The sequence below is a fragment of the Mastomys coucha genome, unplaced genomic scaffold (assembly GCF_008632895.1).
Source record: "Mastomys coucha isolate ucsf_1 unplaced genomic scaffold, UCSF_Mcou_1 pScaffold23, whole genome shotgun sequence".
NCBI lineage: Eukaryota > Metazoa > Chordata > Mammalia > Rodentia > Muridae > Mastomys > Mastomys coucha.
The window spans coordinates 54,313,855-54,335,699 of NW_022196906.1; the positions used below are offsets into that span (position 1 = coordinate 54,313,855).

The 21,845-nt window shown below is 46.6% G+C and overlaps 1 protein-coding gene across 3 annotated transcripts in view; it reads right to left on the bottom strand.

The window, feature by feature from the left end:
* Positions 1–5,150: 5,150 nt before the first annotated feature.
* The window catches only part of Thsd4 (thrombospondin type 1 domain containing 4), a 585,726-nt gene continuing 569,031 nt past the window's right edge, over positions 5,151–21,845 (bottom strand). For all 3 annotated transcript variants that reach the window (XM_031346065.1, XM_031346067.1, XM_031346068.1), the window contains 3 exons: positions 17,777–17,956; positions 15,093–15,237; positions 5,151–10,915 (listed from right to left, as the gene is read on the bottom strand). In XM_031346065.1, the coding sequence (XP_031201925.1) occupies positions 10,773–10,915; positions 15,093–15,237; positions 17,777–17,956 (468 nt within the window). In that variant the 3' untranslated portion in view covers positions 5,151–10,772. The remainder of the gene's footprint in view (positions 10,916–15,092; positions 15,238–17,776; positions 17,957–21,845) is intronic.

Below are 21,845 nucleotides of genomic sequence, written 5' to 3' on the forward strand. Positions count from 1 at the left end.
GAGGACAGGGAGAGGGAGGGGGGAGAGAGAGAAGAAAAAGGGGAGGACAAGGGAGAGGGGGAGGGGAGGGAATATCACAGCAGGTTGTCACTCACTGTCTTGGGTTCTTATCCTTCCAGAGTGGGCAGTCTACCGCATTTGCCATGATCAGCACCACACATGTAGGAAGCAGGTTCTGGCTTCAGTTCGCATCCACAAGAGAGCTGTGTGATTCTCTGGCAGTCAGGTGCCAAGGGATTGAGTAGAAAGGTTGAAGCCTGTCAGACTTGCATTCTATGTCTTGAGCAGGTGTCTGTACCCTGTGGGTCGATCACATGTCAGTCTCCTGGTCTGGATGAAGCCTGGCTCTCCTAATTGCAAAATGGAGAGAGAAATAGCCAGATACCAAAGAGCTTCTGAGTGTTGAGGGAAGCAGATAGCAGGCAGAGAATGTGTTAGGAGAGCAGCTTCCCGTTGCCTGGTCAGGGAGGCGACCATCAGGGCTGGGGTGGGGCTTGATTAAGAGCGGTTATAGCAGGTGTGTGGATGCTCCCGTGCCACAAATAAAGCCAAATGGAAGCACATCTGTGTGGCTCTCTTTAACTCGGCTATGAGGAAATGGAGAGCCATTGATATCTGTGGACAGGCTTTTCTCTGCAGAAGGTGGGTGCACAGAGGTGCTCTCTCTGCCGACTCTTTTGGGGTCTCCCTACCTGCAGGTACTTCTGGGCACCCTGTGTTCTCAAAGGAGCTCAGGATGCTCTAATCCCCAGGTGGTGCATTACCACACCTATGTTAGTCTATATTATAAGACATGATGTTTGTAAGGTAGCAGATGCCATTTGCTTGGCTTCCCAGAAAATTCAGCCATGTTCCTAAAGTGTTAAGTGCTTCACTTCTCTTCGTCAGTCACAGCATCATTCTATGAGCCTTCAAAGAGTTGGCCCCACCCCACACCTCTTGAGTCCTTCACCTCTCATCTCCTGAGTCTGAGTCAGCATTGGGGTTGGCAAAGTCTCTCTTATGATCTTTCTACTTCACCTCCTTGATTGGCGTTTTTTTTCCTTCATCCGTGTCCCGGGGATTGAACTCTGGTCCTCATGTTTGTGAGCTAAAAGTATTTTGCCACCTTTACCATCTCCGCAGGCCTTGGACATTTTATTTTGAACCAAGTCTGACTCCTTGTCACTTCCTTGATTGCCTGTGTAAGGCCACCTATCCAGATTCTTTTTAGTCCCTAACAGCCCCTGAAATGTCTGAGGGCTAAAGACAGCCTCCCCAGCAGGAGCAGCCCCATCTCAGTTATGATTTTTGGAGATCTTTCCTACTTCAGTAACCTTTGTGACAGGTGTTCTCTAGAACCAGTGATGGGGTTGGTTCCCAGCTGGGGTCCTACCCTCAGAGGAAAGCAGGCTCCTTGCTTCCCTCAGGAGGTGGGGCTTGGGTACCTTTCCAAGTGCAGCTCAAGGTGAAAGCAGCACTTTTGAGCTTAGGTAAAGAGCAGGAGAAGGGAAGATGTGATAGGGCGTTTCTGGGAGGGAGGGAAACCGGGAAAGGTGATAACATTTGAAATGCAAATAAAGAAAATATCCAATTAAAAAAAAAAAAAAGAGCTGTGCCTGGATTTGTAAAACCAGTGTAGATTGGTTGGAGTTGGTAAGCAGGAAAAGACCAGAACTGATATACATTGAGACCATAGAACATGTCCTGGGAGATGGAGATGGAACGGACTCCAGGCTGGAGTGGAGGCTGCGGAATCCTACTGTTACTGCTGTTACCCTGGCTGGTGTGCTAACGGCCCTCCATCAGTTTCCCAATGTTACAGGTTTGCAGTGAGGGTAAGATGATGCTCGTTCAGGTCTGGGAACACAGCTCCCTGGTAGCAGGTGGTAAGAGGCCCAAGGCCCAGGTTTGAGTCTCAGTGTGGGTGGCATAAGAATGTTCTGCACGTAGTCTGGTATAGACTCCTTGTTCACATTTCTTCTAGGCTCCGCCCAACAGTTACCTAGCAACAGCCAGGTAGGAGTCTGGCTTGCTATAAAAGGACTATTTGACACCCTTCTCTGTCCCTTCTCTTTCTCTGCCTCTACTCCCTTCTCAACCCCCCTTCTCATGTCCCAAAATAAACTTCATTTTATATTAGACCCGTTGCATGGCTGGTACCTCAAGGGGTGTGTGTGTGTGTATGTGTGTGTTCCTTAGCATGGGCCTGCTAAGGCACACCCTCCCACCACATCATACCGCATTTTCCAAAACATATCACTCCTGACTTGCACATTGAAGAATGAAAAAAGTTTGTGGGTAATGGCTGTACAACACAAGGAAATGTTGAAAATAACACTTAATCGTGTACCTGATATAATTATCACGATACATTTTATGTTAAATGAATTAAGTGAAAGTCAAGTTTTCCAGTTAGAAAAGATGAATATAAGGGGAGGGAGGGAGCAACTTAGGCAAAATACCATTTTTAGGGGGGTGCTGATGAAAAGCCAGGCCGGGCAGAGCCAGAAACCGAGTGGAAGGATCCTCTAAAGAGTCTAGCTAAGGTTAGTCACCAGTGGTACGCATCATGATTTGCTTTATCAGGAATCAAGATAATTTGAACGACATTCCCCCCCCCCCAAACATCCTGTTAAAATAGAGACCGAGGTGAAGTCAGTTCATGGGGAGTTGGGGTTTCACTGTGGCCTTTTCCACAGTGTGACCACATTATTTCTGTAGTGGATTACCTCTGTGTTTCTCATCTGATTCAGACAAGACAACGCCCTGCAGATCCAGCAGGCAAAGGCTCCTTTAGAGGCAGCTTTGTGCTCTCAGACCAAATGGTATTCAAGTCCAAGGTCTGAGCCACCAGCTGTGGTAGTCGGCATGAGAAATCCTCCCCACTTCTCCCACCCTCCACTCCACCCACACCCCTGCATTTAAACACTCAATTCCCAATTGTTGGGGCAGTTTAGAAGGTGTGGCCCTTCTGTACAGGAGGAAGTACATCACTGGAGGCGGGCTTTGAGAATTTAAAGCCCCTTGCTATTTGCAGGTCATTTTCTCTGCTTCCTGCTTGCAGGTACAGCTTTGATCTGCCCCTGCCACCATGCCTGCCTGCCACTTGCTGCCTTGATGTGATGGACTTGTAGCTCTCTGAAACGGTAAGCACAAACCAACCGTTTCTTAGATAAATTGCCTCGGTCATAGTATTAAATCACAGAAAGAGAATAAGTATCTAATATACCAACTGCCCCTCCCACCCCAGGGCTCAATTCTCCTCTCGGGAGGAGTTTTGGAAGTCATGTAGACAGACCATCCTCTTAGCTCCAGCTGTCAGCTTGACACAGCCTACAGTCACGTGAGGGAGCCTCAGCAGATTGTCCAGTACAGATTGGCTTGTGGCTACTTTAGATTGATGATTGATGGAGGAGGCAAGCCTACTGTGGACAGCCCACCGCACCCCTGGGCAGCTGGGCCTGGGCTGCATAAGAAAGCTAGCCCAGCATGAGACAGTGAGCCAGCGGCTAGCAGCACTGCCCTCACTTCCTTCCCCCCCAGTGACAGCCTGTGACCTGGTAAGTGCAATTACTCTGGGTCATAGAGTTTGTAACAGTGACAGAATGAAACTAGAAAAGCCAGCCTTGTTGAATGCCTGTCCTTCGGGCATATGGATGTTACCCTCTTGAACTCAGTAGCTTTGATTATCCATAAGAGCTCTGTGCAAGATGGTGCCCATTAATGTCTGTCGTGGAGGGGGAGGTGTTGAGTTCCCCTTCTCTCTGATATGCAGCCATCGCTGGGGTCAGAGCCATTTTCTTAGGTGGTATGTTAATTTCATTGGCTTGCCAAGTTAGACTTAAATGGAATTCTTCTTCTAGTTTCTTAGTGCCCACTCTGAGGTTAGAAGCCACTTGTTCACCTCTCTGAGAAAATTTCCCACAGCTGCGAAGAGGGTAATGTGGTGGTTTGAATAAGAGTGCCCCTTCCTCCCCACCCCCCCACCCGTGACGGGCGGTGTGTACGTACTTCATTGCTCTATTCAATTAAGCTCTCTACTCTTAATTTACTACTAAATCCTCCTTTGTCCTTTAGTTTCATAAAGGGTGTCGTGATGTTCTTAAATAGAAAATGTAGCCCATTGCTTCCCATCCCATCGGCTACACCTTGACCTAACGTTTTTATGATTGTTCTCTTGCTTACTTTTATTCCTTTTTAAGGGTTTGCTGAAGATGGCGGTATATAGGGTGAATTAGCAAGGGGTGGTGAGGTAAAGCGGGGTGTATCGATTATAGAACAGGTTCCTCTAGATGGATATAAAGTACCGCCAAGTCCTTTGAGTTTTAAGCTGTGGCTAGTAGTTCTCTGGCAAATAATTTTGTTATATAATTATTATAGTTTAGGGCTAAGCATAGTGGGGTATCTAATCCCAGTTTGGATCTTAGCTATCGTGTTTTATGATAGGTTTAGAATTACTTTCGTTGTTGTGTTTAAATTCTAACAATAGATTTTTACATATTAGTTGAATTTTAATTCTATTAATATATGTTCAATTAACACGTTTTATGCCGAGAATAATTAATTAGGGTTAATCGTATGACCGCGGTGGCTGGCACGAAATTTACCAACCCTTAGAGGTATAGCTTAGTCAAACTTTCGTTCATTGCTTAATATTTATCACTGCTGAGTCCCGTGGGGGTGTGGCTGGGCAAGGTGTCTTTAGCTATTTTATGTACTTGATACCCTCTCCTTAAATCTTAAGAATTCTTTAAGGGATTCTACACCAGTTCATGGAGGTTTGAATAAGAGTGCCCCCTCCCCCCCATAGGCTCGTACTTTTGAATGGTTAGTCACCAGGGAGTGGCCCTCTTTGAGAAGGATCAGGAGGTGTGACTTTGTTGGAGTAGGTTTGCCTTGAGGAAGTATGTCACTGGGGGTGGGCCTTGAGGTTTAAAAAGAGCATGACAGGCCCAGTCTCTGTCTGTCTGTCTCCTCTCTCTGCCTGCAGATCAGGATGGAGCTCTCATGCTCCCTGCCACAGTGATAATGGACTAAGCCTCTGAGGTTGTAAGCTCGTCCTCGCTTAAATGCTTTCCTTTATATAAGAGTTACACGTTGGTCATCGAGGCTCTTCACAGCGACAGAATAGTGACTAAGACAAGCAAGAACACAGACAGTTAACTAAGTAGATCTTTTAACCAGTTTATTGTATCTTTACAATAAAAATAAATTAGTCATACACAAAATAGTGCTGGGAAGTAGCCCATATTTGCTCATATAATTCACCGTCTACTTGCCTCCCCCTTCCATAATAACTTAAGCTTGCAGAGGACACAGGGAACTGGTGGTGTCCTCAGGGCCTTCTCTGTCCTAGTTCTGCAGTTCACAGGTCAGCCTCGAGGCCCTGGCCCCACAGTCCTCAGCAGGGACCCTAGGGCCATCAGAGCTGAGAACGCTGCTGCATGTCCCTAACCCTCTCCTAGCCCCTCAGCCCAAGCCGTCCACTGCTCTGACCTAAGCAATGAGGCAGGTGAAGCTAACAGCCAGTCACACTGAGAAGGGATGAGAAAGACCAGCCACCTTCCCTTCTCCACATGTGTGGGTGTAAGGAGAGGGTGGGTCATATGAGAAAACATAATATTTAAGACAGAAAGGTGGCTGGGCAGTGGTGGCATACACCTTTAATCCCAGCACTTGGGAGCTCAAGAGGCAGAGACAGGCAGATTTCTGAGTTCAGGGCTAGCCTGGTCTACAGAGTGAGTTCCAGGACAGCCAGAACTACACAGAGAAACCCTGTCTCATAAAAACAAAAAAAAACCAAAAAAAGACAGAAAGGTGGCAGGCTTAGTTAGGCACAATACCAGGGAGCGAGCCCCTGAACATCAAAAGCAGAGTTAGTTATATTTGATTTTAAACCCTCAAAAATTTAGCCAATCACTATATAAACAGCTGAAAGGATTGACATAGAATAAGACACTGTGGTGTAGCAATGTACCAGAAAGCTGGCTTGGCCAATCAAACCATTTTATGTAAATGTGAATGGCTTATGTAATAAATACCATTAGGTCCCTTTACAATGAACATATTCTAAATAGCAGAACTATTCTGTTGTTGCAGTCCACTCTGCAGACATAGTTCAGAGTACGTATTTCCTATAAACATCTTGTATTTACAGAGAACAAAATAATAAGTTATAGCAAAGTATATCCTTATGTTGGGTGGATGGTGGGAGTTAGTGGGTGTAACAGAATGGACTCTCGTCTCACCGAGGCCAGGGGCTGATCATCTGACGAGGCTGGGAGTTTCCATATTCTTGGGGCCACTTTCCACAACAGAACAAGGACCCAGAATACAAAGGACGGTGTGGGGTAGAAAGCTGTTGTTCTTTGTCAGCAAGGGGTCCCTCAGGCAGGCAAGGTTCTTACAAAAGAGATTGAAGACAAATAGCGCAGGCTACTCAAGGCTGCCTCCTCGGTGGAGTGTTGTGACCCCAGGCAGGCAGTTAGCTGCCCCCATGTCTGTTTGCCCCCTCTGGGAAACAGGCACATAGAGATGGCTCTGCCCAGGCTGCCAGTGGCTGCCAAATGAGGGCAAACGCAACTTACAGGAAGAGGCACTACTGGGTTTCAAATGGCGACAAGATAGTAGCAGTTAGGAATGATATGAATGAGTCACTCAGAGCTGTTCCATTTAGTAGAGCCTCTTCCCACATCCCGGCACAGCGCCATCCTGCCTCAGCTGCCACTTCCACAGAGAGTTATGGTCTATCTCCAGCATCCCTGCACCATAGAAGGTTCCAGCATGCAGATAGTTCGTTATTCTGCAAGAGCAACCTGTTTCACTGAGCTTTCTCCCTCCTACTCCTGAGAGGGCTCTCATGGTGTCTCTTCCGCAGACATCCCACCTCAGAAGTTCCTCACACTGTCTCCAACAGGCTGTCCTCTTTATCAGGATTGGAAAGCCCCACGTGAATGTTACCTGTGAGCAGTAGTCTTCCTACAGACACCAGCTTGACTCTCACCCATGTTTTCTCGGTGGCCTTGGTGGCTTGTGGGATGGCTTATACACACATGCCTATATGTGAGTTCATGTGGAGGTCAGAGGACAACTGTTGTTCTTCGGGTGCCATCCACCATGTTTTTTTGTGACCCGGTCTCTCACTGGCCTGGCACTTGCCAAGTAGGCTGGGCTGGCCAGTTAGTGAACCCCAGCGATCCTCCTGTCTCTGCCTCCCGAGTGCTGGGATTACAAGTGAATACCGCCAAACCTGGCTTTTTGCATGAGGGTTCTGAGACTTGGACTCAGTTCTTCAGCGCTTTGCTGATTGAGCTAACTGGCTAGTCTAGGGGTCCTTTACATTCCGATGCATTCCTCCCACTCTTTTAACTCACTTTGAACTTGGCTGAAATTCTTCTCTATCACCTTTCAACTGTATAGTTATTTTTTTTTTATTCCAAAGGTAGGGCTTTCACCACCTCCCAGTGAACTGTTGAAATATAGGCCTTCTCTTCGGGGTTTTTAAAACATCTTTTCAGATCCCTCTTACCCTAGCTGTTGGCTCTTGAAGCTCAGGGCATCAGCCAGTTTTCTTCTAAGCTACGTGCAAAATGTTTTATCTGGCAAGGATCTGGCCTCCACCTGCAGGGCTGACAGACTATTCACCCTGTCATGATGTCGTCTGGCTTCGTTTTGTTCCTTATATTTATATAGGAACACTTTATAGTGTCACTGCTAAGACAGCTATCAATAAAACGAGGGGGCTAGCTTGGGCAGGTGCTAGCAATATCTAGATTTCTGTATATCACACAACAAATTAATCTAGCATCTCCTGCTTCTCAACCACCTTTTAAAAAGAGAAGGTTGGGTGTAAACGAATAGAGAACAAATAGATGATGCCTGCTAAAAGCAAGGAGGGAAGGAGAAACCGAAATCCTGGGCTGACAAGCTCCTCTGGCTTCTCTTAGTCAGAGCATGGCTACGAGTGGGGCACTGCTCCCTCTAGCGGTTGGAGAGCATATTCCCAGCCGGCCCTGAGAGGTCAAAGGAAATAGAGACTCAATAGAGGCTCAAAAGGAAGGTCTTTTTTTTTTTTTTTGTCCTAATGAAAGCTAAACAGCACATGCTTTTCATTTGGGGCTTTGTTGACTTTTGTTGAGAAAGGCTACACAGTAGCTTTCATTTACCTAATTTTTCATTCAGAGCTCATGATGTGGCCATCTGGCACACCAGAGGAAAATCAATATTAAAATATAAATTTCAGCTCCAAACCACAGCCAACGAAGGGAATGTGGAGAGGTCTGAGAAGGAGGTGGTGGATAAAGCACCATCTGCAGGGACGGGCAATCCTGGTAACCGCTGGTGAGCCCAAGGCCCCGCTGCCCACACTGTGTAGGGAGGAGGCTGTGCAGGGGATGGAAGGAGGAACCAGGACCTTTGCAAGATTGGCCTTCTAAACAAAGTGGTTAATTGACCCCATTCCTAGAAATCTATAACCTTCCAAAGGGGACTGAACTCCCAGGAACAGCTCATTTTCCTGGAAAAATCCACTGAACTCGGATGAGGCATTTTCTAGTTTTGTTGTCGGTGTTTTGTTTAGTTTGGTTTGGTATTTGCCTAAAGACCAGGGCCTGCCCCATTTTCTCTGACCTACGCTTACTATAGGAGGATCTTTGTCTTTGCTAAGAACCGTGAGATGACACCTGAGACACAGGGTAGACAAAGCCATCACCAACCCAGCCCAGCCCTGAGAATTTGTGAACCGGAAGGGTCAGTGTGCTCACTCTCTGCAGAGAAGGCCTTTAGGCCCTGTGACCAACGATTGTTGGGTGGCTTTGGTTGCTAGAACGCTCTCCTTCCCTGGAGCTAATGCTAGCTCTCAGGTTACGCACAGATCCGTGCCTGCCTTACCCTCAGGCGTGTACACAAACACCTTCCAAGGAATCCTTCCAATACCTGGCTTGTCCAGCAAGATCTGAGAATGGCTGCATAGAGGGAAAACTGCCTGGGACAAGCAGAAGCACACAGTGAGAGGGACAGGAAGAGAGCGGTGACGGAAGCTGCTCATGAGGTGGCTTCTCTCTAGTTAGCATGGTGATTGCGGTCTCTGCTGGGCTGTGTATCTCCTGCCCCCCAGGAGAGGTGGGGCTGCTTGCTGACAGAAGCAGTGCTTGGCTTCCCAGGCAGAGACAAATGATGAGGGGACACTCACAGAGGCCAAGGCCATTGGAATCCTGACAGAGTGCATCGGATCAGACAGGTTATACCATCCCCACAGCTGTGAGCTGTCACAATGTAGGTTGGTTCATGGAGAGACCATGTGCTAAGGTTTTGTGCCTTCTTTAAGGGAAACATGCCCAGAACCCAAAATATAATTTCTGTAAGTTTACAATTTTTAAGAAAAAAAAATATTTTTCTTAATTGTCTCCCCCCCCTGTCCCTGGCATCCCAAGATGGTTCACCTTTCAATAAACACCGAGTCCCTTCAGGCCTGGGGCCTCTGGAATTACAGTTGGCAGAGTGAGTCAGCAGAGATACGGAGGGCTTCCAACCTCCTTCTCCCAGACCTGCAGCATTAAAATTAGTCTTGATGGTCAATGCTTGTGGGAAGAATTAGTCATGAGTCACAATGGAGGGGAGGGATGTGAGGCCACTAGATAGAACTATCGGACAGTCCACCAGGCTCAAATTAGACCATCCCTATTGCAATATGGAGATGTTGCTGGGGTAACTGGCTTGCCTATACATTAGGTGGTACCATGAAGAAGCCAGGAGAGATGGTGGAACAAGAGCCCGTGGGATTTGGGAGTTTGCTCCAGCTCCAGAGTAGCCCAGAGAATCCTTGGTGACTGGCCAGCTCTCCCGGTGGCTACCTTGTCGCGAGGGACAGCTCTGTTGAGAATGGAACTTAGCAAACACCAGAGTCCTGTCATCAGGAGTTATGGCTGAGGGAAAGGGGACGGGGGTGCAGACATCTTGAAAGAACTCAGTGCTCATTTGAGGCAGCACTTAGGGACAGAGGATGGGGCTCAGAAGCCTGGGCTGTTCAGAGAATGCCTCCTGGTCAGACAGGAAGCCCATTCATCCTTCAGACTATAGACCCTGGACAGAGCCCAGGGTGGTCACTGGAGGTGCTGTGGGGAGAGGGTTGTGCCCAGTCATCTGGGGTAGGCACTTAGCCTTGTCCCCCAAACAGCAGCTCAGTTACCCGAATAGAGCCCCAGTCTCCTTGCTAGTGAAGTAGGGGGCACATATTCACCCTCTGCCTCCCATTCTGGGACACTGCAGCCCTCAGTGAGCTAATGTCTGAGAGTGTGTGTAACTGCTAAACAAGAAAGCACTCTATTGTAAGATAGCTCTGTCCCGAGGCAGGAAACTGTCTATTGTCTTTAAGAATCACGAGGGACGCAGCTGGGCTGAGGTAACAGGGGTGCACAGGTCTCAGCGAGGCTTGTCCGTGCTGCAGGATGGGGTGCTTTCCTCTCTTGACTTTCCAAAGGGGTTCTAATTTTGGACAGGGCAGTAGCACCAGGAAGGAGGCTGCGCTTGGTCAGTGGTCCGGCTGCTGCCTTGGATGACAGTAGGCCTGGAGTTGGGATGAGAGCTGTATTCTTGATTTTCAGAAGGCACCATGAGCAGGCACCAGGGCCCAAGGAAGGGCATCATCAGGATAGGGTAATGCTCAAAGGGCCAGCCATAACTTTCCAACATCCTGGGTACCATGTGGTACGCTTTTGGAAGGTGAGAGCGGGGGTCCTCGGCAGAGCAGCCCAGCCAGGTGCGCTGCTTGTAACCCCAGGAGGGCAGGCGTGTTATCGGCTCCCCAGAAAGCCTGTGTGTCTGTTGGCCACTCGGGTGCAAGAGGCACAGCAGGCAGTCTTGTAGTAGTTGTAGACACAGAGGCGCGCCTGGACCACCACGTTGCAGTTGTAGTACTTGTCCTTGCAGTTTTCATCTACGGTGGAAGAGAACAGAAGAGACTCCTGAGCCCAAGAGGCAGCCAGGACCAGGGTGAAGAGAAAGGGGAGGAGGCACAGCACTTCCCTCGGGCCCTGCTCGCGTGTGTGTGTGTGTGTGTGTGTGTGTGTGTGTGTGTGTGTGTGGATGTGGGGGTGTATGAATATATGTATGCATTTATGTGGGGGTATGTGTATTAGTATGTATGTGTGTGTATGTATGTATGTATATATGTATGTATGGGTCTAGGTGTGTCTGTTATGAGTCTGTGTGAACACATGCAGAGATTCGTATAGGATGTCAGAGATGTCAGGGAGGGACCTTGTTAGGGCTCAGTAGAAGCAGGAAGGGGTTGAGAGAGGGTAAAGAGGGGTGTAAAAATGACCCCCAAATATTAAATATGTACATGAGCCTGTCAAAGAATGATAAATGAAAAAGAGACATTTGAGAAATAAGTTGAAGAGCAGTTGAGGAAGATAGCCAATGACTCTGGCCTCCACATACATGCACAGGCCTGTGGGCAGAGAGGGAGAGAAGGAGAGAGAGAGGAGGGAAAGGAGGGAGGGAGAGAGGGACAGAATGTATGTTCAAGAATGTCCAGAGAGAGTGGGCATGGCTGAAATTTGAAGATCAGCCAGGGCAGCTTATCAAGACTCCATCTCAAATGATAATGATCAAGATGAGGATATTGGACAGGGATGACAAACACCAGGTATGAGGATTTCTTCCCAGGAAGAGGTAAGCAAAAGATGATGCACCAATTTTTATTCTTGTTAAAATAAGTTTAGCTGGTGCTGCTTGCATGGACAAGGGTGTGGGATAATTTACCAGAGCATGGTAACTTCTAGTGCCTACACTACCAAAGAAAGTGGCTCCTCCCCAGCCACCATTGATAGCATATGCAGCTCCTTGGTATTCACTCATTCTTCTTCCTCCATCTAGTTTTCTGGTTACTAAACCAGGACCTCACTGATTGGCTAGTCAGGTTAGCCAGCAAACCCAGGGAGCCTCCTGTCTCCCCTTCTCCAGGGCTAAGGTCACCCAGCTATTATGAGTGTGCTGTGGATTCAAACTCAAATCCTCATGCTGTACAGCAAGCCCTGTACCCACGGAGCCATCTCCCCTGCCTCCTGTATGTGATGGTTTGTTTATTTTTTAAAAGATTTATTTAAATTTTCTATATGAGTGCTCTAACTGCATGTATACCTGCATGCCAGAAGAGGGCAACAGATCCCATTACAGATGGTTGTGAGTCACCACATGGTTGCTGGGAATTGAACTCAGGTCCTCTGGAAGAGCAGTCAGTGCTCTAAACCACTGAGCCATCTCTCCATCTCCTATCTCTCTTTAACCACAGTGACATCTGAACTTAAGAAAATGTAAAAATTCAACCAGGCAGTGGTGGTGCATGCCTTTAACTCCAGCACTTGGGAGGCAGAGGCAGGCGGATTTCTGAGTTCGAGGCCAGCCTGGTCTATAGAGTGAGTTCCAGGACAGCCAGGGCTACACAGAGAAACCCCGTCTCAAACAAAACAAAACAAAAACAAAACAAAACACCCAACCAACCAACCAATCAAAAAAATACAATGTAAAAATTCACATAGCTCTTGGCCACTTTTTTGAAATTGAATTAATGCATTTGTTTATATCACTGGGGAGGGTAGCCATGTAAATATATAATGTATGCATTTTCCATTGGTAGACATTTGTTTCCATTTTTTCCTGTTATAAATACAAATCTTTTAAGCAGATTTTTAAGTGTTCCTTTTGAGTTTTAAAACACATGCAGCCTTATTAGATATGATGGCTGTCCTCCAAACTATGTGAAACTATTTGTATTTCTCTTGGCAGAACAGTGGAATTCCATTATTTGGGGGGGGGGAGGGGTGGAGATGGCAGGCAGTGTGAAGAAGACACAGGGTCTCACGTAGCCTCAGCTAGCCTTGATCCTGGAGGATGAGAAGTCCTAATTTTCCTGCCTCCATCCATCTCCAGTGCTGGGGATGACTCTAGGGGTGGTTTTGGCTGTGCTGGAAATCAATCCCAGGGCACTGTGCACGCTGGGCAAGCACTCTGAAGCTGAAGCACACCCCCAGATCAGCAGGATTCTATTTGTGTCTGTCTAGTGAATGCTCAACTCTCCCTGGGTGGGGCGAACACACTGGGTCAGTGTTTGTGGCTCAGGCTCCCTTTGCTGGGGGCAGCTCCTCCTTTGCCCGTGAACTCGCCAAGTTCTCTCTATACCATGGATCCCCATCTTTACTGGCTGTGGTGTTGCTAGCATCTCCTCTAAGCTTGAAGCTCCTCTTGGCACTTCTTTTATGATGTCATGTGCTAATCAGACACTTGACATTTTAATACTCTTGGTATTGGTATGGTTCCCTTGTAACCAACCACTCTGGGGTTTTCATTAAAATTTTTTTTCCCTTACTCTAAGATAAAACAGTTTCCCCCTCAAAGTCTTTCCTTAGGGTTTAAATTTTCTGATTACATTTATTTCCTTAATTTTCCAGGAACCGGTGAGGATGGTGGTGATTGTGTACGTGTGTGAATGTGGATGAGTGTGTGCGTGTGCGCACATGCTCATGAGTATTGAGAGGCAGGGATTGGATGTTGCTGTTTTTCCATATATGTAAGTGTATATGAGTGTAACAGTTCATCCTTTCTTCAGACTTCTATGCTAACTCCACCACAGACAGAGCAAACATCTTTGGTTTATTTGAGAATAAGTCCCCTAACGCTGTTATCCTCAAAATTGCCCTGGGTAGTCTTTGCTGTTATTCTATATAAACAATTTGATCTATCCTATTCATATTTGATATAGCCAATCTAAAAGATCCTGTGTGGATTTTGACTGACATCGTGTGAACGCTGGCAGGAAGGCTCAGGTGCTACTGTGTAAGTGTGAGGAACTGAGTTCGAGTCTTAGGACCCACATGGAAGAACTATGTATGTATTATATGCTTGTAATCCCAGGGCTGGGAGGATGGGACAGGTAGATCTCTGAAGTTTGCTGCTAGCCAGCCTACATAAGCCAAGCATAGGCCCGTGACAGACACTAGCTGAAATAAATAAAGAAGACGGGAGAGGGTAAGGAAGAAGAGATGTAAGAAAATACTTGGAACACATCTTAGGAAAATATGCTACAATCAGTATATAGGACTGTAGGCAGGAGGCTTCAAAATAAATATTGATAGAATTCCTATGTCTGGGTCATGCACACGAGCTATTTACTTATTTGTCTTGGCAACACCACAGAGTTGAAGTGATTTAAATTTGGATCATCAATTGTTCCTTTCGTTGCTTTTGAAAAGGTTGCATTAAAAGAAAACATTGAAAAAGAAAGTTGTTTCAGGCACATAGACACGGGTAATTAACGATGGCTAAAACTGCCAGATCCTTGGGATTGATTGTAGATTTCCAAGCAAGGCGTGGCTGCCATAACCACTTTGTGTATTCTTGAGACCCATCTCTCAGCCCCAGCACACACTTGTCAAAGGTTTCTCACTAATAAGATGTGAGGGCTTTGCTCTGAAGCGGGTTGTATGTATCCCTGGCTGGCCTTGAGCTTGGTATTGGGAGATGCTGATCTTGATCTTCCCATTCTCCTGCCTCAGCCCTGGAGTGCTGGGATCATGGGTACTCACCACCATGCCTGGCTTATGTGGTCCTAGGATCAGACCCAGGGTTTTGTGAATGGCAGGCCAGCTTTCTGACACTCAGCCTTGGTCTATGATTTTTCTTTAAAAACCACTTGGTTTGGTCTTCTAGACTTAGCTATGATGTCTTTTCAAGGGAGGAAAAACTATTTCACTTCACACATAAAATCCATTAAGGGGAAGAAAAGGAAATTACAAGGTTAACAAAATGGAATTTATAAATAAACCTTGATAGCCATCTATGCCTTTAAATGATTCTCAAAGCTGAAGCTAAAAATGCACAAACCAGTAGCACACATTATGATACTCAGAGGACGTCTCAGTGTGTGGTAGTCTTAAACTATGAAATTAAAACACCACAGCACCCTGACCCCCCATCGACCCTCCTCCCCCCAGACACACTCTGCTGTGGCACAAGGTCACAGAGAAACAGCTCAGCCATTTCCACCCTGGATAACTTGACAGAGCGAGAGGAGGCTCATTTCCCTTTTCTTCAGGTGGGAACCCCAAACTCACCAACTTCAGGGACACAGTCCTGAGGGTTACAAGATTCTCTCTCTTCTGGTTTCAACTGGGGGTCGCAGAGGCTACCCGGGGTCATGTCATCTGACAGACACCGAACTTCCCGCACCCGGAATCCGCCCTGACAGCTCTTGGAGCACTGTAGGGCAAATAGAGAGAAAATGTCAGATTTCTCAGCAGCTTGTGAGGTCTCCGCACCAGGGAGGAAGATAAGGGGAAACTCAAACATCTCCCAAAAGGGAAAGTGAGCACTCGAACACACTTCCACATGACACCTAGCAGGCTGGCTACCTTGTCCGGTCTGCCCGTCTCCCGTGCCCCCTCCTTCACTGTTTTGAGTGAATTCTCCCACATTCTAGTCTCTCATTACAAAGAAGGAGCTTTAAAAATGCACCATTGCTGTGCCTTATTATCTTCAAATCTATATATTTACTGATTCTAGTCTCATTTTAAAAAATTTGGTGAATCTTTCATATTTTAAAAATAGGGTTTTTGTTTTTGTTTTTTTAAATCAGGGTCAGGATGGAGAAAAGTAGACATGGGTAGACATGGAACGTATTGCATAAGTGTAGGACATTCCCAAATGATAAGTACAAAGTATTACTTAAAAAACAAAAAACAAACAAACAAAAAAAAACCCTAAACAAAACAGGGGCTGGAGAGACGGCTCAGAGGTTAAGAGCACTGACTGTTCTTCCAGAGGTCCTGAGTTCAAATATGGTGGCTCACAACAGTCTGGAACGCCAGTCCCAGGACAACTGATACCTTCCCCTCTGTGCTCCAAGGGCACTGCATGCAGGCAGTGCACAGCCATATATGCAGGCAAACATACATACACATAAGATAAAAATAAACATGAAATTAAAATAATAATAATAAATAATAATAACTAGGATCCATATCTTAGTTCTACATTGTAGTTAAAATTCTTAATCTAAACCTACAGGTCTTTCTTCCATTGCCTTAAGCTTGTTTATTTTTAATGTTTAAAAATTAAAACAAATTTTCTTTGAGACAGGGTCTCACTGTGTAGCCCTGACTCGGCCTGGAATTCACTCTGTAGACCAAGCTGGCCTGGAACTCACAGAGATCAGCCGGCCTCCTGAGTGCAGGGATTAAAGGTTTGGGCTACCACATCTACAATGATTATTTCTTTTAAATTACACTTATTATGTGTGTTTATGGGTTTCATGGCCTATGTGTGGAGGTCAGAGAACAACCTGTGGGAGCTGGTTCTCTCCTTCCACCATGTGGGTCCCAGAGATGGAACTTGGGTCTTTGGCCTGGCAGTACTGGGCCATGTCACTGTTACTTAATTTTTATTAATTAAAAAATTTAATTAATTAAAATATTTAAAACAAAAAACTATTAATTTTTTTGGAGACAGGGTCTCCTGGAAGCTATTAGTCGGATCTACAGGAGGCCTCAGCAAAGCCTGAGCCACAGAGTCCTGTGGTTGTCTGTCTTTTAGGGATCTCAGCAGCCAGTGACATGCAATGTCTCAAACTATTTAGTTCATCTGGTGTCCTAAGACGGTGACAGCTGCATCCTGAAGAGGATTCGATATTAAAGAATCTCTAGCTCCTACTAGTGTCAATCAAAGCTGCACTCTGGATGGGAGAGAGTTCCTTTGTGGGTCTATCTGGTTTCTAGGCTCTTTCAGTGGGTAGAACTGGGAAAGAATTTTTAAGGACAATTTATTTTTAAATTTATCATCATCATCATCATTATTATTATTTTGGTTTTTTGAGCAGGGGTTTCTCTGGTTTTGACTGTCTTGGAACTCACTTTGTAGACCAGGCTGGCCTTGATCTCACAGAACTCTCACCAAGAGTTCACTGCATAATGTAAGCACTGTAGTGTGTGTGTTCACATGTGTGCTTGTGAATGTGTATATGTGGGGACATGTGTTTGGGGGTGCACATGTATGGGTACATATGTGTAGGCCAGAAGTTGATGGCAGATATCTTTTCTAAGTTTCTCTCCACTGTATGTACATACATATGTACGTATGTATGTATGTAATGTATTTTCGAGGCAGTCTTTCTATGTGGTTCTGGCTGTCCTAGCACTTGCTATGTAGACCAGGTTGTCCTTGAACTTACAGAGACTGCTTGTCTTTGCCTCCAGAGTGTTGTGATCAGAGGCATGCTCCCTCATGCCTAGCTCTCCACTTTATTTTTTGAGCTAGGATCTCTCACTGAACCTGAAGTTCAGTTAGCCTGTCTGGGCAATGCATTCCAAGGATCATCCTGTCTCTACCTCCCCAGTACTGGGGTTGCAGGTGCATGCGGTGGTACCCGGCTTACAATGCAGTACTTTAAGCAGTATCTTAGAGGCCTTTCAAACTCCATTATTCTCTGCAGTGATGTCTGTCAAGATGCAGCCCAAGGACACCTGTGTACTGCTTGGTAAACACAAATGTCTTAACCAGAAGAGGCCCAGAATTAGCCTTTTCAAGCAAGACCTGCCCCCAAATATACCCCAAAATTTAAGACTCATTCAATTATCAATACTTCTGTATAGAAACCCAAATCTGTAAGCTAAAGGTTTCTCTGACAGAGCAGGGTCTCCCTCATTGTGTCTACTGAGAGTAGATGCCACAGGGAATATAGCATCTCTTCATGGGCTGGGCCCAGGACCCTCCCTAGAGTTCTCTATGGACCACTGTGACTTACCATGCTCCACTCTGTGCTAAACCACTTAGCTCCACAAGGCTTGAGGTGACAGGCCTGCTGGCTGGGGGGCTTCTCCAGGAACGAACACTCATAAGGATCTAGCACTTCAAAGGTGTCTGCATTCTTCCTAACACAGATCACTTCCCTCTGCTGTGTCCCACTGCCACACTCGATGGAGCACTGGAGAAGAAGCAGAGACTGATGGGTGTCACACAATACAAAGGGGAATGAAAACCATGCTCATGGAGGGACATCCTTAAGTCCTCCACTGAGGCATATGAAAAACAAGCAAGAGACAGGATACAAGAATAGAAATTGGGGCTGGAGAGATGGCTCAGTGGTTAAGAACACTGGCTGTTCTTCCCTAGGACCCAGGTTCAATTCCCAGGACCCACATGGCAGCTCACAACTACATGTAACTCCAGTTCAAGCGGTTCTGACACCCTCAGTCACACATGCAGGCAAAACACCAAAGCACATAAAAAATTGATAGAAGCTAGTGTTGATAAAGAATATAGGGGCCGGAAAGATGACTCTGTGGGTAAAATGTTTGCTGCCCAACTGAGAAGACCCAAGTTTAAGTCCTCAGCACCCATGTGAAAAGTGAGTGTGGCTTTTAGTGCTGGGAGGCAGAGACTGGAGGATCTTGAAGGCTCCTTGGTCAGCCCGTCTAGTCAACTAGTGAGCTCCAGTGTTAGAGAGAGAACTTGTCTAAGAAAATAAGGTGGATGCGGATGAAGGAGGAGACACTGACAATGCTGGTGCGAGGGCCAAGATGATGTCTTGGTGCAAGCAATCCTGACCCCCGCTGCAGCCTTGTCTGTGGGATTGCATCAGAGAAGATGGGCCAGTGCCTGGGTCTCAACGAGTTCTCAAGGACATGGTATGACATTCCAAAGATGGATCCATTTTTATCTGTGGGTGACAGCAATCTGGGGCAGAGGTGGTGATGTCTGCAGGGGTGGTGACAGCAGCCACACCATTTGGGGGTACCCTCTGTCTTTTCTACTCCACTACTGTATTTCTCCCCAGAGGGGCAGTGTTGTAGCTGCTGAGCTGCCAGTCCCACAGCTGGCACTACTGCTCCCAAACCGTTCACATGTCCATGTGGGAATGTGGGCCATAGTGTAGCTTCTTGGCATATGTCCAGGGGCAAAGGCATGGCACAGATACCAGGTAAAAAGATTAGTAAACACAGAGAGAGGAGTTCTGATTTTTGACCAAGCGCCTCCCGCTGCCAGCCATGGGTGACACCCTGTATGACCTGTCTCCTACAAAGTCCTCTGTGGTGGCTAACCTTGGCTGTCAACTTGACACACCTGGGAAGAGTGAGCTTCAGTTAAGGAAGGGCCTCCATCAGATTGGCCTGTGGACATTTTCTTGAGTGTTAATTGATGTAGGAGGACCCAGCCCACTGTGGGTGGTACTATCTCTAGGCAGGTGGGCCTGGGCTATGTAAGAAAGGTAGCTGACCCTGAGCCTAAGGGAGCCAGGAAGCAGGGTCCTCCTGAGGGAGCCAGGAAGCAGGGTCCTCCTGAGGGAGCCAGGAAGCAGGGTTCTCCTGAGGGAGCCAGGAAGCAGGGTCCTCCTGAGGGAGCCAGGAAGCAGGGTCCTCCTGAGGGAGCCAGGAAGCAGGGTCCTCCTGAGGGAGCCAGGAAGCAGGGTCCTCCTGAGGGAGCCAGGAAGCAGGGTCCTTCTGAAGTTCCTTGCTTGAGCTCCTGCCCTGACTTCCTTCCATGTTGGAGGGAGACTTAGAAAAGCATCGAATGAAATGGACCCTCTCCTCCCCAGTTTGGTTTTGGTCAAAGTGTTTTCTCATAGCAGCAGGAAAGCAAAGATTCCTCCTAGCAGTCCAGGGAGGCTGGCATTAGCCTCTGTGACTGAGACAAGGAAGGACTCGGGGAGGTGAAATTACCCCACCCAGTCAGGAATCCTCTGAGATTGGAGCTGGGTTCAGTTATATCGGTGACCACCAGGGAAGCCCATGAGAGCAGCCCTGGAAATACTTCAACCCAGTCCTCTGAATCTTTGGAATTTTACAGATTTTATCAATCAAAACAGTAGAAGTCTAAGGAAAAAAAAAACATTTCCCCATACTGTCTACATAAGAACAATTCATTGAAATGGTTGAGATTATAAAATGTGTGTGTGTGTGTATATACATATATATATATACTTAAACATAGGGTGTCCTGTAGCCTAGATTGCCTTCAACCATGTAGCCTAATATGATCTTGAACTTAAGATCTTTCTGCCTCTACCTTCCAAGTTCTGGAATTACAGGCATGCATAACATGCCTGATTTTATTAGTGCTAAGGACTGAACCTGCGGCTTCATGCGTGAAGCACTCCTGCGTGAATATGAATATACACACATGTACACACACATATAAATCGTGTATGTGGGCTTTAACTGCATGTATGTAGTATGAATGCACACAACCAGAAGAGGGTATCAGATCCCCTGGAACTGGAATTAAGGATGGCTGTGATCCTGCATGTGTGTACGGGGAACCGAACTCAGGTCTTCAGTAGGAGCAGCAGTGCTCTGAACTGCTCAGCCATTCCAAACACCTCTCCAGTACCAGGTCTTGCATTTTCATACTCTGCGACTGGCTATTGTATTATGTGCACCTTGGACACTTTAATTATTGTTGTTATTGCTTATATGTTTTCGAGACAGCATCATATGTAGATGTGATATTTTACCAGGTAAGAACAAATGATAAAATCCTGAGGTCAGGAGCACTCTTGTTGAAGGAATCTTTTTTTTTCCCCCTTTGAATAATTGCTTTTAAAAATATTATTTTGAGACAAGCTCTCATGATGTATTCCTGGCTCCTCTAGAACTTACTCTGTAGACTAGGCTGTCCTTAAACTCACAGAGATCTACTGCCTCTGCCTCACAGTGCCAGGACTAAAGGCGTCCACAACCATGCCCAGCTGATGATTAAGTCCTTAAAACGGACCCACATGGTGGGGTGACTGAGGAAGGACAGATGGTGTGTTCTGCCTCCTACCCTTTGCTGTCAACTTGCTTTCAAAAGGGCCTGCCTGTATCAGTTACAGGGAAAAGCCGGCCAATTTCATCAAGGTCTGTCTTTGAAGCTACTCTTAAAAATTCCTACAGAGCCAGTATCTGGATACTGTACAAATCATGACCTTCAGCCAAAGGCCTTGGAGAATCAGCCAGCCCTGGGAGCCAGAGCTAAAAGGGCCAAGAACTCAAGTCCAGACAGGCAGTGAAGGGGGTGGATGAGGGAGGGACTGTGACAGACAGGGTGGTCACTGGGACGACTCTTTAGATTTCCTTAGGGGTTCATATTCAATGCTGGAACAAGGCGGAAAAATCAGCCCATCGATTTGTAAGTTACTTTAGTTTCCTTATTATCTGTTTTTTTATAACATACACTATCAGCTTTAAAAAAAAATGTGGTGAGCTGGTGAGATGGCTCAGTGGTTAAGAACACTGGCTTCTCTTCCAGTTGTCCTGTGTTCAATTCCCACCAACCACACAGTGGCTTAAGACCATCTATAACGGGATCTGATGCCCTCTTCTGGCATGCCTGTATACATGGGAACTGAGCAAGCCTATACAAGCAAATACGTATCTGTGTGTATGATGTGTGTGTGCATATGTGTGCCTGTGTGTGAGTGTAGGCAAACATGCTGCATGTCTGGAAGTCACAAGCTTGCATATCGGCCTTCACATTCTACTTTGAGGCAGGGTCTCTTGCTGTTCGCTCTTTTGCTGCATTCCCGGTTGGCTGGCCTGCAAACCTCCATGGACTCTTCTCCATTTCCCATCTCAGCCGAGAAGTACCGGGATTACAGATGGGTGCCACTGTGTCTGGCTTTCGCATGGCTTCCCAGGCCTTTATGCTTGTGCCACAAATGCTTTATCCATTGACCAATCTCTCAGGCCCCCACCTGAGATTTTTATTTTTATTTATTTTGTTTTTCAAGACACCATTTTCTCTGTGAAGCCTTGGCTGTCCTAGAACTCACTCTATAGGCCAGACTTTTCTTGAACTCAGATAGATCCACCTGCCTCTGCCTCCGGAGTGAG